This window comes from Felis catus, chromosome D1 (genome assembly GCF_018350175.1).
Source record: "Felis catus isolate Fca126 chromosome D1, F.catus_Fca126_mat1.0, whole genome shotgun sequence".
Classification (NCBI taxonomy): Eukaryota; Metazoa; Chordata; class Mammalia; order Carnivora; family Felidae; genus Felis; species Felis catus.
Window position 1 is genome coordinate 68,896,649 of NC_058377.1, and position 17,489 is coordinate 68,914,137.

General features: G+C 51.2%; 1 protein-coding gene and 1 long non-coding RNA gene across 10 annotated transcripts in view; one reads left to right on the top strand and one right to left on the bottom strand.

Annotated features, from left to right (window-relative positions):
• Positions 1-17,489, top strand: part of PARVA (parvin alpha) — a 193,593-nt gene that overhangs the window by 154,576 nt on the left and 21,528 nt on the right. For all 6 annotated transcript variants that reach the window (XM_006937152.3, XR_006586386.1, XR_006586387.1 and 3 more), the window contains exons 8-12: positions 1,329-1,348; positions 2,704-2,765; positions 3,477-3,545; positions 7,143-7,244; positions 7,984-8,056. In XM_006937152.3, coding sequence (XP_006937214.2) covers positions 1,329-1,348; positions 2,704-2,765; positions 3,477-3,545; positions 7,143-7,244; positions 7,984-8,056 — 326 coding nt within the window. The remainder of the gene's footprint in view (positions 1-1,328; positions 1,349-2,703; positions 2,766-3,476; positions 3,546-7,142; positions 7,245-7,983; positions 8,057-17,489) is intronic.
• The window catches only part of LOC109492006, a 79,341-nt gene that overhangs the window by 48,541 nt on the left and 13,311 nt on the right, over positions 1-17,489 (bottom strand). For all 4 annotated transcript variants that reach the window (XR_006586389.1, XR_006586390.1, XR_006586388.1 and 1 more), the window contains exon 2: positions 296-414. This is a non-coding gene — a long non-coding RNA (uncharacterized LOC109492006). The remainder of the gene's footprint in view (positions 1-295; positions 415-17,489) is intronic.

Genomic DNA, 17,489 nt, shown 5'->3' on the forward strand with positions numbered 1-17,489 from the left:
TGCCTGGACCACAGTGTGCTTGTGCCTTAAAAAGCGGCCAGGGTAGGGCAGAGACGTGGAGTGGCGCTTCCCAAGGGGCCCAGTTTATGGCCTGTGGAGAGCCTATCGGACAGCCTCCGCATCCCTCTGGGGCCAGTCTTGGCGGCCAGTAGGGCTGCTGACACACAAAGCATGCTGATTCCCGGCCTTGGCTCTGTGAGGGGCAGGAGGGACGCCTCCCTGCCCCTCACCCCCCACCCTCTGCTGGGCTTGTCCACGCCCGCTGTTTCACCTTCTGGAAAAGAGAAAGACATACCTGAGAGGAGTCAGGGGACGTGACGTCTGGGTTTGCAGTGCTCTGTCGGCTGCACGCCAGGCCTCCCGTGGTCTCCCTCTGCCATCTTGCCACGCAGACATGAGGGGGGATGTGAACTCCTAATAACAGCAACACAGAACACTTTATGAAGCACTTTCGTATCTACTGACGTTCAAAATACACAAAGCAACGCTCACCCCTCCTAAAACCACACATCCCAAAGGTGAAGAAGCAACTGTCCTTGGTCTATCCAACACCTGACTCCCAAGTTCATTATCCCTTCCAGTACATTACCCACAGGTCATCATCTGGTAGGTGATAGATGCGCAGTTGGAATAAACCGATACAATAGGAACCAAAAACGTATTCAGAGAAAAACGAACTGAACACTTACTATACTAGGAATTATGCTAAAGTCTTGCTCCATATTAAGTCATTTAATGCTCCGAACATCCTACTGGAGTATTTACCATTATCATCCTCCTTTTAGAGAGAAGAGACCGGGAGCCCAGAGAGGCTCCGTAGCTTGCCCAAGGTCACACAGCGTCTCTGGGATTCAGACCTAAGTAGTCTGTTTTAATGCTTGTGCCGTTAGTACTTTGAGGCTTCGTTGGTATGAGTATGGTTCTATTTCCTGCCCTATTTGAGAAACTGATTCTGAGTCAATGGCAGGTGCAATTTGGTGGGAATCACAGGATGAACTAGAGAAAGACAAAGCTGACATCCCCAAGCTGATGCAGTGCAGTGGTTGGGAGTGTTGAAGCCCCGAGTCCGATATTCCTTCTCAACTATAAGCAACAGTGTGATTTTACTTAAGGCAAGAAATAGTCCTTTAAATATCACTTACACCAGGCTTTGTGCAAACACCAGTCTATCTGTATGGCAGAGGGAAAAACAGGTGGCAGTAGGGTAAAGACTACCAATAATTGGAGACTTAGTGCAGAAGAAAGTGCCAAGGAAGGAAGCTTTGTGGGCTCTTCAGTGAAGGGCAAAGAAGAAGAATCATGCTGTTTCCTTTCTCCTTTTCCTGCAGGGCTCTTTCCGGAAGGCACGGTGAGTTGCATAAGATTATCCTCTGGTGCTGGTGGCTGCCACGGGGTTTCTAGTTAATTCTGCAACAGCTGGGAAGAACAGGCACTCAGCTTACTTCCTGCGTGTGTGTCTGCACCAGCCCGGTGACAGGGCCACTTGGTAGGGAGGGTCGGCTTTCCGGTGGGAAGGGGAAATCTAACCACGGCTGCCCAGTCCTCTTGTAAGTAGCCAGAGCACTGACGTTGCCAGGCCCTGGATGGGTCCTGGGCATTTGCAGGGCGGTCATGCTCTAAGTTTGTTGTGGAAGCAAAGAGGTGTATGTACACGCTTGGGAAAGTCCACTGTCCCCGCTCAGTCCAGCCCTTCTAGAAGCAGTCTTCTCCCTCTTTCCTCATCACACGTCGTCCCGCTCCAGTTTCCCAGAACTTTGGGTTTGTTTATACCGTCTGAACGTTAGAGACCTCAGTCACCCTTCTGGCGGTCCCAGATTTATTCATCAGTGCAAGAGCAGGAAAAGACAGACCCCGGGACCACCAAACTTCCCAGCCCTGGGTCCCTCCTGGACATTCTTCTCACCCCCTGCCTCAGATCCTATCCTCTATTTTACGTCTCAGTTTAGAGAATCTGGGGGCTATAGCAAGAAAAACCCCGGCAAGGGGCATGGCTTTGCCATTTTCAATGATCCTGTATATACTATGGATAATGTGAGAAATATCCCAGTCATGCTAACAAACTCAGATCAGCACACACTTCAGAGTTTACAGAACGCATGCACATGCCTTCTTCTCTTTCATCCTCACCACACACCTGGGAAAGGTTTTTCAGACGGCATTTTATAGAAGAGGAAACTGAGGCACAAGGGTCGAAGTGACTAGATCACTCAAGAGGAAGACCACACATTCTATCCCAGGGCTCCCAGGCTCCCAATCCGGTTATCCGAGCATGGATGTTTGTCATGGGTATCCTGGATTTGAAAATTAGCGGGCGAGGTGATTTGAGATTTGGATAACATTCTACCTCCAAAAAGCTTCAGAAACCCTTTAGGCCCATAACTAAGTCATGATGTAATGGATATAAATAGTGAAGAGAAATCCCAAGTCAATCTGGGATTCGACAGCCTAACAGAGCCCCCCACTCCCAGCCCAAAAGAGGGGTGACCTAGAGAATAGACACAGAGAAACAGAGAAAGCCCCTAAGCTAAGAATCAATCCCCAAAACCTACCCAAACCCAGTTTCCAGAGTTCCTAGCACGGTTTCACGCACCAAAGAATTCCTGCCTATATCTGACCTGGTGGCCATCTTGGCCGGGCCCTGGGGTGGGCTTCCCCACCAGGAAGCAGGTCTTTGCTGCATTTGACATTTTCCTGTGTTTCCAGAACGTGATGCCTTTGACACCTTGTTTGACCATGCACCAGACAAGCTCAATGTAGTGAAAAAGGTGAGCAAGAGGTGCCTGGGAGGGAGGGGGGCGAGCTGCACCAAACAGTAGAACACACGCATGCAGCTTGCAAGCTTCTTCAAACTGGTGTCCTCGCCAGCTCTCGGCAAACTCGGGGCTTTCCCACCTGATGTACACTTTACCCGTCCCGTTCCCACTGGATACCTTACCCACTCCCTTCTTCCATCAGGATGACAGTGTCTCCTGGGGGTTCCGAAGCTACAAGCACCCTGTCTTCCCATCCACACTGAACCCCCAACCAACTGGGCCTCCTCACTCAGCCCTCCCTCCTCCCCAGGCACAGGGCACCTGCCCCTAGGAGGGTCTGAAGGAGGGACCCGGTGAGGTCACTTCTTCTTTGCCCCCCCCCCCAACCCTGAGCTGGGACATTGCACCTATCATTCTGCCCTCTCGGGACCCCCTGCCCCTTTCACATTCCTGAGACTGGCTATTTGAATCCTACAGTGCAGGAGACCACAAATCCTGGGGGCCGTCCTTTCCTGCGAACTCAAGGAGCTTTGCAGAAGAGCCTCATAGGCTGCTTCTTCTCACCCAGCTGAGCAGTGATCCCTGGCGCAGCACCCTTGGCTGGGCCTTGTCCTGTGTTATTACACTGGTCCTCGTCCTCACAATAGGGTCACACAGGTGGCCACCAGGTCTGGCACTGGCGAGAGTCTCCATCTCAATGCCTGGCTTGTGCTTCTCTTTTAGACACTCATCACTTTTGTGAACAAGCACCTGAATAAACTGAACTTGGAGGTCACAGAACTGGAAACCCAGGTGGGTGACAGCCCTGGGCGCAGGGTGGGGGGCAAGGCCCTGTTCAACAGCCACTCTTCCAAGTGCCCCATCCCTGCATTGCCAGGGTGGCTTTCCATGCTGATCCTGAAGCTTTCCCAGGAGGGAGTGAGATTCTGTCCTGCTCACAGGGGTGAACTGCGTTGAATGCTGATGTTTTCCAGTGTTTTATTTTGAAAAGTTGCAAGAATATCACCATGAATATTCGTACACGTTTCACCTACCTACACCAGTTTTTGGCAGTTGACCACATTCGTTTGTTTCTCTCTCTCCTAAATACTTCAGCGTACATCTCTAAGAACAAGTACTCTCCTAAATAATCACATTACAATTATCAGATTCAAGCAATTTTCACATCAATACATTAGTCTATTTAGGTTGAACCACATGAAGTCATTGATATTTGGCTACTTAGGGCAGTGTCATAGGGATCAAAGAAACAGTTGTCTTAATATTCTCAGGCTGCTTTTAATGGCCATGTCTCAATAGTCTCTTTTTTTACATTTTTTTTTAATGTTTATTTATTTTTGAGAGAGAGAGACAGACAGAACATGAGCAAGGGAGGGCCAGAGAGGGAGACACAGAATCCAAAAGCAGGCTCCAGGCTCTGAGCTGTCAGGACAGAGCCTAATTCGGGCTTGGAACTCACAAACCACAAGATCATGACCTGAGCCAAAATCAGACGCTTAACAACTGAGCCACCCGGGCACCCCTAGTCTCTTTTTAATATAGAACAAATCCTCGGCCCTTTTTTGTAGGACACTGACATTTTTGAAGAGTGCAGGCCATTAGATTCATAGGACCTCAATTTTTTCCCCCTCATGATTAGATTCAGGCTATGCATTTTCAGTGACAATTCCACCCCCGTAACACTGTGCTCTTCTCAGGCACTTTGTCCCTTAGTCCCATTCCTGGTGACAGTAACTTTGGTCACTTGGTTAGTGTCCACCAGATTTCTCTACTGTAAAGCTTTCCCCGCCTTTATAATTAATCTTTATCAGGAGGTACTTAAAGACTGTGCAATTCGGGGCACCTGGGTGGCTCAGTCAGTTAAGCATCTGACTTCACCTCAGGTCACCATCTCACAGTTCATGAGTTCGAGCCCCACGTCGGGCTCTGTGCTGACAGCTCAGAGCCTGGAGCCTGCTTCGGATTCTGTGTCTCCCTTTCTCTCTGCCCCTCCCCCATTCATGTCCTGTCTCTCTCTCTCTCCTTCAAAAATAAACATTAAGAAATTTTTTTTTAAAGACCGTGCAATGTACCCTGTTTCCCAACCCCCTTTCATCTGTGATGAACTTCTAAAGTGTGGTTTTCTTTTGAGGATATGTGGGCACCTCCTGTTACGTTCAAAGATGATTTCCGGGTCTGCCACTGAGCTTTACCTGAGTGTGTCTTGTCCGTACTCTATACTCTTTGGGAAGACAGGGAACCCTCTAAAAAAGCGATGTGTCCTCGGAAGAGCTAGAATGAGTTCTGGAATCCCCGCTTCAGTTTTCACGGGCAAGGAGGGTTGAGAGGCAGCCTCTGCCAGGCACATTTGGTGCCCGTCTGCAGGTTCAACCACCAAGTCGTCAGAACGAGCAGTCAGGGGTGGGGACAGTCTAAGTCAGCAGCACTCAGAGTTGTGAGCAGACCTGACCCTAACCCAGGGTCCTCCCCTGGGTAGACATATTGGATTCTTTTTATTCTCAGTCAGTTCCAGCCACTGCCAAAAAGAGGCCCAGCTAGGTCCACGGGAGGGCCTTGATTCTGACACAGACGCTGGCGTCTGTTCTCCCGTTCACCTTGGCATGGCCTGAGGATGAGTCAGGGTTAGGCCCTCCCCACTGGAATTGAAGGCCAGCTGGCTGGAAGCAGGGAAGAATCTTGTTCCTAAGGTCAAGTTCAAGGCCGGGCGGGACACCCATCATGAAGCCCGAGCCACAAGCCCACCAGCTGGTCACCCAGCAGACACGGTCCAGCTCACATTCCGGGCAATTCTGTCTAGTTTTGTTTTAAGTTCCCTGAGAGGATTCCAAGAACTTTGAGCTCTTAAGGCCTCTTTAACAACTGGGGTTTATGCCCACAAAGACTTGGGGGCCCCACCTCCTTTGAAGGGTTCTCTGATTTTAGGTATCCATCTGACCTCTAGATCTTTTTTGTATTTAATTTTTTAATGTTTTTATTTATTTTTGAGAGAGAGCAAGCGGGGGAGGGGCAGAGGGGGGAGGCTAGACAGAGGATCGGAAGCAGGGTCTGTGCTGACAGCAGAGAGCCCGATGCAGGGCCTGAATCCACAAGTCAGGACATCATGACCTGAGCCGAAGTCAGATGCTTAACCAAATGAGCCACCCAGGTGCCCCTGACGTCTAGATCTTTGCTCAGACCATCCTTGGCCCCTGGCACGCCTACTCCTCCCAAATGCCCCTCATCTCACAGGCCCCTCACCACCTCCACGAAACCTGCACTGACTGCCCACTGCACATTCTCCTCGCCCTCCCGCAGCAGAAGACCCGCACCTCCCACTTCGCTCAGGAGCCTACTGTCCCTCAGACCAGGTTCCCAACTGTCCTTGATGGAAGGGACCAGGCTCTATGCCTCTCGCCGTGGCCCTCAGCACACAGCTGTGCTTCGTCAACAGGAGCCAGGAAGTTGTATCCTGACTGCTTTGCTGTCGTCCCAGATAGTAATAGTGATAGTTAATATTTAGTGTCGCCTACATGCCAAACAGTGTTCTGGGCACCTTGCACATATTAACTGCTTCATCCTCATGATGAACCGAACCTCTAAAGCAGGTACTGTACTCTCATTCTCCCCACGTCACAGATGAGAAAAATGAGGCACAGACGAGTGACCTAACTTTCTCAAGTCACACAGCTAATAAGCAGGACAGCTGGAGGCCTAGGGCCAGAGCCATATACTTAACAGCTACGCCCTGCTGCCTCTCAAACAATAATACGACGAGAGGTGACAAAGGAGAAAGCCCAGGCCTGCGGAACACTAGAGTTCTTTCTCTGTTCACAGAGCCGAAGTCACCCTGCCGTGGGCTTTCAACCCCATTTCCCTCCTCCCTGTGCCCCACCCACCCCCCTCCCCCCCGCCCCCGCCCCAGCTAGCTCCTACTCATCCTCAGGTCTCTCTTCAGGCTGTGCCACCTCCAGAAGCCTTCCCCATGGTCTTCAGGGGGAGTGGCCGACCTCAGTCAATCTCACACGGGCCAGTGTGCCTGCCTCCATCAGAGCAGCTACTGCCTTCCTCCACACTAGACTGTGAGCCCCTCACGGGCAGGGCCACACTGACCTCTCTCTGTGGTCCCCGGGCCAGATCAGGGCTGGGCACACGCTCAGTGTTCAATACATGCTGGATCAGCCGAGAGCCGGACCGTGGGCCGTGGCTCCCGGACTGGACCGGCCAGACATGGGCCGGGCCTGCTGCACACAGGCCTTCCTGCCTCAGGCCACTGCCATTGACCCTCTGCCAGCAGCCTGCCTGGGGATGGAGCCTTCAGGGCGCTGCCATGACAGCTGACGAGCCCCCTGGATAGGGCTTGCCTCGGGGGGCTCAGGGGTCCAGTGCCTTCACCTGGCCCTCTCCCTTCAGTTTGCAGATGGGGTGTACCTGGTGCTGCTCATGGGGCTCCTGGAGGGCTACTTCGTGCCCCTGCACAGCTTCTTCCTGACCCCGGACAGCTTTGAACAGAAGGTAAGTGGAGGGAACGTCAAGGGAGGGCCCCAGCCCTCATCCCCCCACCCATCCAACCTCGCGGGGAAAAGGCAGCGGCTTCCCATCTGCCCAGAGTCTCCCATGGTTGGATGTGGGGCCCCTTCTGATGAACAGCTGAGCTGGGAAGGAGCTACCTGCGGACCGCTGAGCCTTCTGAACAGCTCTCCTTCCCTTTGCGGCCTGATCCCCTAGCCATACACTCCCGCCACGGGCACAGCCCAGCCTCCTCTCCCCCCAGACATGACAGGGAGGGTGGCGGCAGAGCCGGCCAGACCTAATGCTCACACTCAGCCGGGTTCTGATACCTCTCATGAGTACCACGGCGTGCCCGCTAGACAAGGGACGTTTGGTCCAAAGCAGAAACCCTTCTCTGCCTCTTGAACATGTTTCCCGTCTGATCCTTTCAACTGTGCACCCTGAGTCCCTAAGCTTAAAGTCCTGGCAGTTGACCTGGGAACACAGCAGGACAGGAAGAAGATCTTGAACTTCTCCAGGAACGTTTCACCAACAGCCAGCTGGGACCGGCCAGCTCACACTCCACATGGCCTGCCCATCTTGGTAGCTTCATTTCTCCTTCAAATCAGGGCCTCAGTTTTACTCAGCCCCTGCCCCCCTGGCTATAGTGCTGGATCCTTTGCTTTCCAGGGTCAGGTCCTGGGAGTCCCAATGATCCAGGAATCAGTGCACAATGACACAGCCACCACGTTTCTCTTTCCAGGTCTTGAATGTCTCCTTTGCCTTCGAGCTCATGCAAGACGGGGGATTGGAAAAGCCAAAACCACGGCCAGAAGGTACTTTGCTCTTCCTTGGGTTTGTGATAAGACCCCGCACGTGAGTGTTCAGGGCACAGGGCAGGCCTCGTGTTCGACTGGTATCAGGGGAATGTCTCTTCTCTGAAGTCGTCTTTGCCATTTGCAGGGGGGAGGTGGGACGGGGCGTAGCTGCTCTGTCCTAGAGATCCTTTGTGACTGCAAGTAAAGATCCCACACGTGGGATTGCAGAGTAAGGCCTGAGCGGGGGGTGCCACAGGACCTGCCCTGCGCCCAGTTTCCAGGTTCTTCCATCCCTGGACAGGCCGCTGACCTGTCAAACAGCTGCGCCCCAGCCAGGCAAGGGGAGGAAGCAGGAGTCGTCACCGGCAGCTCTGCTCTGAGCGTCATTCCCTTTTCTGTTCTTCGCTCACTCCAACTCCGCCCCAAGACGAGGCCTGATGTGTTGGGCTTGGGTCGAAAATGTAAGACTGGATAAAAACACAGAAGGAGCGGGCTGCTCATGCAGCCTTCCCGGGCTCACGCTCGGAGCCGTGTGCCTCTGTGCATATGGGAGGCGCGCTTCTCCTGGGAGCCTCCTTGGTACGGACGTTTATTGACTTCCTGACTGAAATATTCCATTTTATCAGCGCTGGTGAGTCAACACTGTGTTGCAGATAATTTTCTGTTTTCCATTTGCGGGCCCTTTTGCTTGCCCCCGCCTAGTCGTTTAAAGGAAAGTGGATCAGTAGGGGCTGGCTGCGTAAGCTCCCCATTGTTAACTTGCACCTGCTCCTCCATCCACACCTCCACTTTGGGGGGCGGGGAGGGTCATTCACTGACTGTCCAGCGGGCCCAAGACCCCACAGATGGTGACGTGCCAACAGGGGTGGGCTGTCCCTGACCTCAAGGCACTCGCAGCCGCTCGGGGGTCACCAAAGATGCACCCGGTAAGCACGACGGAATGACAGTTGTGGCCACTACCATGAAAGAGGGACAGCTAAGAGAGCAAGAGAATTGAGGAGGTGACATCGCTTCAGACTGGGCAGATGATGGGTTAACGGAGATGATGGCAGTTGGGCTAAACCGTAAAGATCAGATAGGATAGAGGAGGCGGCATCCCAGATAGGATGACAGTGGGAGCAAAAGTCCTGCCTGGGGGATGGGGAGGAGCCCCGTTTGTGAGACAGCAGAGCATGGGGCTAAGCTGGTGACAGCCCCGGATCCAGTCCCCACCCCACCAGCTAGCCGTGTGGCCTTGGGCAACTTACCGATCAATCATCTCTGAGCCTACTTGTCATGTCTATAAAAATGGAGCTCCTAGAGACACGCACATGACAAGATTAAATGGGATGACGTCTGACGCACAGCACCTGGCACCTGACCATCAACGTGAAGCGGTCGCCTATTCATCTGGAATATGAAGGGTATGAATTGGAAAATGGTTGGTGAGGATGAAGTGAACTGGTGCTAGGTCCTGGAGGGCCCTGATGCTAATAAGGCAGGGAGTTTGGACTTTATTCTGTAGGTAGTGGGAGACATGGAAGTTTCTTAGGCGGGCAAGTGATGTGATTGAAGATCTGTTCCAGAGAGATCATTTGGACGGCAGTGTGAAGAACAGACACTTAGACGTGGGGCACTGGGGACCCCAGGAGGAAAAGCAGGCTTGGCAGGGGCCATCAGGATCGCAATCCTGAGGATTGACCGAGCAGAACCAGAGTTCGGGGAAAAGATCAGGGCTGTGGTTATGTAACTGGAAGTCTCCCACTTAGTGGAAGCTGAACAACAGGAAAGCATGCCGAGGAAAGAAAAGGGTTAAGGGCAGTATCTTGTGCAAATGCCTTTCTTGAAGCTGGAGGAGAAAGTAGGAAATCCAGAGGAGATAGGTAGATCATGAAGATGCGGGTTGTGTCCCGGTGTCATGCCTTATCACAGACCTCATTAACTCAGCTCCGGCCAACAAAGGCCAATCCCTTATTCTCATTTATTGCCACCTGTTCTGAGCGCCTGGTCACTGCCGGAGGGCTTCTAGCAAGGTTGGTCTCCTTCTAGGGGCCCTCTCCTGGCAAGGTCACTCTGGCCATCCTCATGCCATTAGGAACGGACTCTGAGCCCTGGGGCCAGATGATGGGCACCCGCTTCAGAGTAGGAGGGAAAGCAGGAGAGGAAAGATCTGGCCAGGGTTTCTCTTTCCATGTTCTCGAGCCGCTTAATATGAAACTTGCTGGTCACGGATGGGAAGTACTCCTCCTGATACGTCCATTTTCAGGCATTTATTTCTCTCGGAACAGACAGCCTTCCCAATATCAATTAACCTACAAGGCTATTTCAGCATTTAGAGGACATTTCTCATACAATTACCGACTGAACTGCTTAATATGGAACTTCCTGACCCATGGCCATGGAAAAACACATCTGCTTTATTTGTTGTTACACTGGGCATCATGCCCACACTGAAAATTTCCAGTGCGTAAAGGAGAACTGAAATGGCATTTTGTGAAATTGTACTTTGTGAGAGGTATATACCCAGCATTCCCTCCGGTTTCTGTGCTTCTACCTGGAAAGTAGATTCGGTGGTAAATGCTGCAGACTTTACAAAAGGTGCCAGTGTGGGTAATTCTTTGAGGGTTCTTCCAAAATCAGACTGGCTGTGGTGGAGGCGTTTTTCGTGGCAAATGTTTTTAAGGTCAGGAAAACTCATTCTCTGCCATACTGTTTGACATTCAAAGTTCCGTTGTACCTTGAAGTCTCTTGGGAACTGGGTTTGCATCTCAGATGACTTTTGCCGCCCAGGCTTCATAAACTTTTAGTACGCCAAGTGTCAGTGTCAAGTTCACGGCCAGCGAAGCCTTTGAAACACTGGCATAAAGCTGATGGCTTTTTATTTGGGGGATTACACCACCTGTCTTCCAGTGCACATGCCTACCCTGTTATTATTCAGGGAGAGGTGTCACTGAACGTGGTTAAGACTCTAGCATGATAGCCAAGTGGGGACTCAGAAGAAATCTAGTTCCAGGCAGGAATGAAGCCTATAGGTCAGCCAGCAGGCTGATGGAATATCTAAAATTTAAAGAGTCCGAAAGTTGGGGCCAGACTTCAGGCAACACTAAAAAGCCAGGCAGGTGACAGAAGCTGAGGTCCAAGTGATCAGTTCATTTGGAAAGGACTTGTTTAGTGGCTAGAAATACGGAAAATGGTTCAATTTCTCTTCCTCATTCCTTTAGGAGATAGTGTGCACACAAGACAGTGGCAAAAATTTAAAACTGATGGTATTAAGGGTTATCAAGGATGTGGAGCAACGGAAACTATTGGTGTGACTATAAATACAACCATTCTTCTAAAGCAGTTTGTCTTTATGTTATATACGTTATATGTTGTATAGTTTACTGTCTTTATGTTATGTAGTTGGAGATTTGTAATGCTTTATATGGTGGGTGGAATGATGGCCCCCAAAATGTTCACATCCTAATCCCCCGGACCTGATGATAGGTTACCTTACATGGCAAAAGGGATTTTGCAGATGTGATTAAGTTGAGGATCTTGAGACAGGGAGGTTATCTCAAAGCATCTGGATAGTTCCAGTATAATCACAAGGGAAGCAGAAAGGCTCAGTGTCAGAGTGAGGCAGCATAAGAAAGACTCAAACAGCCATTCCTGGCTTTGCTGATGGAAGGGGCTACAAGCCAAAGAATGCAGGCTTACAGAAACTAATCCCCAGAGCTAGAAAAATCAAGAAAACTAGTGCTCCCCGGAGTCTCCAAAAGAGATCGCAAGCCTGCTGATACCTTAATTCATCCCAGCGAAGCCCATTTTGGACTTTGACCTTTAGAACTACAAGATAACAAATTTGGGTTGTTTTAAGCCACCAACTACATGATAATTTGTGACAGCAGCAATAGGAAACTAATACATCTGTGATGCAATAACTCGCTCATACATATGCATGTCCATACACCAGGAACTAAACTAGTCCAAGACTATCCATGATAGCCTAGACTGGACAGCACACCCCAACAGACTAGATAAATTGGAGAACAGCCACACCATGGACTAATACACAACAATGACAATAAACGAACAGAGAAATTGGGGGAAAGACTTCTAGTTACTGTAGCATGAAGAGGTCAGTGATTATTCTCTGCAAAAAGGCAAGTATAAAACCAGACAAAAGGATCAAAAATGACCACTTCAAGGCACTGAAGATTGACTGTAAGTAGACAACAAATTGAGAAGCACTTATTCTTGAAAAACTATAAAATTAGAGCTGGATAATTATAGTTCTAGCTCAATAAAACAAATTACACCTCAAAATCATTTACAAAAATGAACAGCTCAGGGGCACCTGGGTGGCTCAGTTGGTTAAGCGTCCGACTTTGGCTCAGGTCATGATCTCACAGTTTGTGAGTTCGAGCCCCGCATCAGGTTCTGTGCTGACAGCTCAGAGCCTGGAGCCTGCTTCTGTTTCTGTGTCTCCCTCTCTCTGCCCCTCCCTGCCCCTGCTCACACTCTGCTTACTCTCTCTCAAAAATAAATAAACATTAAAAAAAAAAAAATGAACAGCTCACGCAACATGGATGAACCCTACAAACAGAATTTTGAATAAGGAAATCACAAAAGAATACACGTAGTAGATTCCATTTATATCAAACACAGAAACAGGCAAAACTAAAATCTGCTATTTAAAGGTACCTATGGGGCGCCTGGGTGGCTCAGTCGGTTAAGCGTCCGACTTCGGCTCAGGTCACGATCTCGCGGTCCGTGAGTTCGAGCCCCGCATCGGGCTCTGGGCTGATGGCTCAGAGCCTGGAGCCTGCTTCCGGTTCTGTGTCTCCCTCTCTCTCTGCCCCTCCCCCGTTCATGCTCTGTCTCTCTCTGTCTCAAAAATAAATAAAACGTTAAAAAAATTTTTTAAAAATAAAGGTACCTATGTTGCTGGTGGAATTATGAAGAGCTAGGAAATAATGACCATAAGAATCAGGCTACTGGTTATCTTTTCCGGGTGAGAGGGGCTTATGACCGGAATAAGCTCATGATCACCCTCTGACATTCAAAGTTCCGTTGTACCTTGAAGTCTCTTGGGAACTGGGTTTGCATCTCAGATGACTTGTGCCGCCCAGCCTTCATAAACTTCTAGTACGCCAAGTGTCAGCCTCAAGTTCACGGCCAGCGAAGCCTTTGAAACACTGGCATGAAGCTGATGGCTTTTTATTCGGGGGATTACACCACCTGTCTTCCAATGCACACGCCTACCCTGTTATTATTCAGGTGTCACTGAACGCGGTTAGGACTCTAGCATGATAGCCAAGTGGGGACTCAGGAGAAATCTAGTTCCAGGCAGGAATGAATGTACCAGACGGGGACGGGGCTCTTTGAGGGTGCTGATGATGTTCTGCTTCTGTCATGGGTGGTGGTTACATAGGGTTTCTCTTCCAAGCATTTAACACCATATATGTAGGTTACGCGAACTTTTCTGGATGTTCGTCATATTTAAATATTTTTAGTATGTAAAGAAAAGAGCAAGAGCGCCAGATAGGTAGCAGGCCAACATCAATATGACGCATCTCCAAAGGAGGGGTCCTATCCCGCGGTGGGTGGGAGGGGGGGAATAGGGAGCAGACAGGAAAGTGAGGCAGGGACTAAGAATGAGCTAGATCCATCAGGAGTGGGATGGAGGCTGGCTCCATGGCCTGTGGCTGCCCATCTTATTCCAGCCCCCACCACCTGGTGGCACTGAGCTACCAGTGTCTTCCCACCTTGGTCAAGGGATTTGGGGACCCAGCTGGAAAACTCCTGAGAAAGGGCCTCAGCAACTGGTCCAGGCTGGGATAAGGGAGACATGTGGCTCCATGGAGGGCATGGCCATACAGGGCCCTGTCCCTCCGTAAAGACTGTGTGAAGAGAGTTCCCCACGCCCCTTTGACTTCTGCATCCTTTAGAGAACCATGAACTCATTTTGGATGGTCAGCTAATGAACAAGAAGCATTCCTAATGCCGCCGGGTGAGAGGAGCAAACATGGAGCCTTTTCCCCTTGGCCAGAGGCTATCTTCTCCCTAGAGTAGTCTTGGGTCTGATTGGTCTCTCCCTTGGCCACAGCCAGCCGGCTAACCAGCTCTGGTTGTTTCTAACCAGGAGCTCCACCGTGCAGACCGCTCCCAGAGAGGGGCCCCGGGCCAGCACACAGCGGTCATCAGAGCAGTACTGAGTTAGTAATCACACAATTTATTAGGCCAGGGCTTTCAAGAGGTTCTGTTTATATAGCATGGAGTCACAGTTCATTCCCAGGAATCCAGAGCCTCTCCCCTGGCTGACATAGCCCATCTGCTGACCTGCTTGGAACTGTGTGGTAGTTGGCTTCCTTGATAAGAACAGACCATTGTCAGTGTCTCTGACTGTAGTCCCCACTCTTCACCAGGCCTACCTGGTGGTGATGGCCTATAGAAAGAAGGAACTCGAGTTTCCCAGGGAGTGCGGCCCCGTCTATGTAAATGGCACCCCCTGGAGTTGTGCACTACACAGACTTGGCAGCTGGACATAACAGGTGAAGACGAGAAAGGGGAAGGAAAACTACCGTGTAGGGAGGCCTTCACGTGTTCTAGATGTTTCTTGTAAACCCAGTTTTACCAGTGAGAAAACGGACTCAAGGAAGTCAAGTGACTTTAATTGGGTTACATAGCTGTCGTGAAGATGGGCTTCAAACCTCAGCAGGCATTAAAATTAAATGGTCAGCTTGAGACATTCTCCCATAGTGGGCATTTTCCTTTTCTAGAAACGTCCTAACTCACCTGTCCTTAAAAGGGGAGAACAAGTCCTCCTGCATCCGTCTCTGCCTCTCCTCCATCAGCCCCCAAGTTCCTCCTTTGTGCCCATGCCCACAGCCTCCATTCCTCATCTGCCCATTCTGTGGCTAACACGTGGCCTCCACCTGCACGTGGCTTTGCTCTCTGGCCAGCCACCAGTTAGAGCCATGTCCCCTGGGAACTCCTTCCGGTCTTACCCTTGTGGGAGCACGGAGCCCTATCAGCTCTCTCTTCTCCCTAGAATTTTCTTCCTTGGCTCGCATGACATTGGGCAATCATTCATTTATCTATCTAGTCATATCTTGTAAGGTCTACACATGCCGGGTACCAGATTAAGCCGCAGATGCGAAATAAGGCTGGCTGGCTGTGATCAAGTCACACACAGTCCAGGACAGAGGCAGATTTCATCAAATGAGCACCAAATCACCAATTTAGAACTGGAGGGAGTGCTATGGAAAGCATGGGGGCTCTGAGACCGTAAAGCAGGACACCCTCACCGAGGCCCGTTGTCAGGAAGGCTTTCCTAAGGAAGCAGTGCTTTGAGCTGCGATCTGCAGAAAGTTCAGGCGTCGGCTATTTGGGAAGGGTAATCTAGATGTTGCAACAGCATGTGCAGAGGCCAAGGTGATGGAGAAGCACAGCCATGGCGGGGGGGGGGGGGGGGGGGTAGTGAAAGGAAGTCTGTGTGACCTGCACATAGTGAATGAGCAGGGAGTGTGGCATGAAGTGAGACTGGAAAGGTGGGCCGGTTCACATCATGCCTTGCAAAGTCGTGATTTAAGATTTTGGACCTTATCTTAAGTGAAATGATTATATGGCCATACAAGTTATGAGCCGCACAATTTCGAGGGGCACCATTTATGCTGTGGCCTAGGGTAATGATACCGCAGAAATGTGAACAATGCACCCTGGAATTGTGCAGTGTACATCCTGTACAACCATACCCAGAGACTGAATAGTCTATCTACAGTGGGTGGCATGGATTAGAGAGGGCAAGAGGCTTTGAGGAGTCCAGTCAGGAGCCTGTTGCACTCGTCCCGGTACTACCCTACCTTCCTTTCATGCTCAGTCCCTTGCTGAGCTCACCTCTGTCCCTCTCTGCTTTCCAATAATTCCTCCCTCGACTAACTTCTTAATGATTGACTTGAGTGGAACTTAAGAACTACTCAACAGCAAGCAGTCAGGGACAAGCAGGAATTAGCCCACAGGGCATAGGACTCCTGGCAGAGGGTGCCTTGGCAGGGACAAGGGCAAGGTAGCAGGGCAGAGCCGCTGGACAGGGCCCTAGATCTAGGGAGACTCTATACGTGCCTGAACCAAAATGGGAGCAGAAAAGGAAGCCGAGCTCCAGGCCTCTCGAGTGGTTCCTGGGAGACCCTGGTCTATCAGCAAGAGAACTTGGAGCAGGATCCGAGCCCAGCTAGGGTGGAGCAGGATTGGTCACAGCTGGGATAAGGCCTATGAGGAAGTTGGGGCAGCCCTAAGGAGGTGTCCCGGCCCTGGACTCGGCTTGTAGCCCAGTCAGCGTTGATCTTTGCAGAGCCTGGACGCTGGGGCCTGAGGGGGCCTAGCTGCGGCAGCCACAGCTGCAAGGGTCCCAAGGCTAAGACCTGGGAGCCACAACCCAGCCTTTTGGAGCCACTGGCCTCCTTCTCTGCCCGATCTGGAAGGATCCCTGTCCCTACTGACCCGGGCGTGGTTAGAGCTCGGATATCTTCCCCTATCCCTCCTTTCCCAGGGGTTCAGCAGGAGCTCTCCCCGCTTTGAATCCCAGAGCGTTTATATTTTCTCTTACGTCATTTACCTCATCTGACCCTCTGCATAGTTCGGTTTTTAAAAATCATTCTCGTGGTGAGAAACAGCACATATACGGAAAGGTACATGCAACATAAACATACAGGTCGGCGAAATCTCAGCCAGCAAGCCACCCACGTGACCACCACCCAGCTCCCAGTTTCCTTCCAGCTATGGTGTCCTCAGCCTTTTCCCTAAATGTAACCACTCTCCTGACATGGGCTTTTGCCTCTTGCTTTCCTTTTCTTTTTTCTTTTGTTTTTCCTGATTTATTTACCTAAATACGCACTCCTAAATAGGAGGAAGAATTCTTTCTCGTTTGTTTTCTCTACTCCCGTTCTTCAAAGGACAGCTCTCCAAGGGAGTGTGTGCAGGGGGACCAGAGCAGAGAGGGGGCCTTGTAGGAACAGAGGCGGCAGCAGAGGGCTCAAGGGGCAACCAGAGAAGAAAGGGATGGGGGGAGGAAATGGTTGTACAGAAGCTGGGGAACCCGTGGCAGAACTCTCCTGAAAATACAAACTCCCAGCCGCAAAGCCAGCTGCCTTGCCCTGTCCTCCACCTGAAGCAGTCTGTCCCCTGATGACCCTGGTCCACTGCATATTCTCACCAGGTGGGCGTCTGTGCCCTTGGGGGGCCCTCCCTGCCTAAGGAGAGGCAGCTCAGTCCTGACTCGCCTCCTGGTCCCCCAACTATAGCCCCAGGCCCTCCACTCCTCCCCACCGCTCCTGGCTGGCTCTGTGGCCGAGGCTGAAGGCAGAGGAGCCCCACAGACCAGGGAGACTCAGGGGACGGGGCAGGGGCCCCTCGTGCAGAGATGTGGCTTCTAGAGCGAAGCCTGCATGCCCTGGGGTCAGGGGAGACCCCCATGCTCGGCACCTCTGCC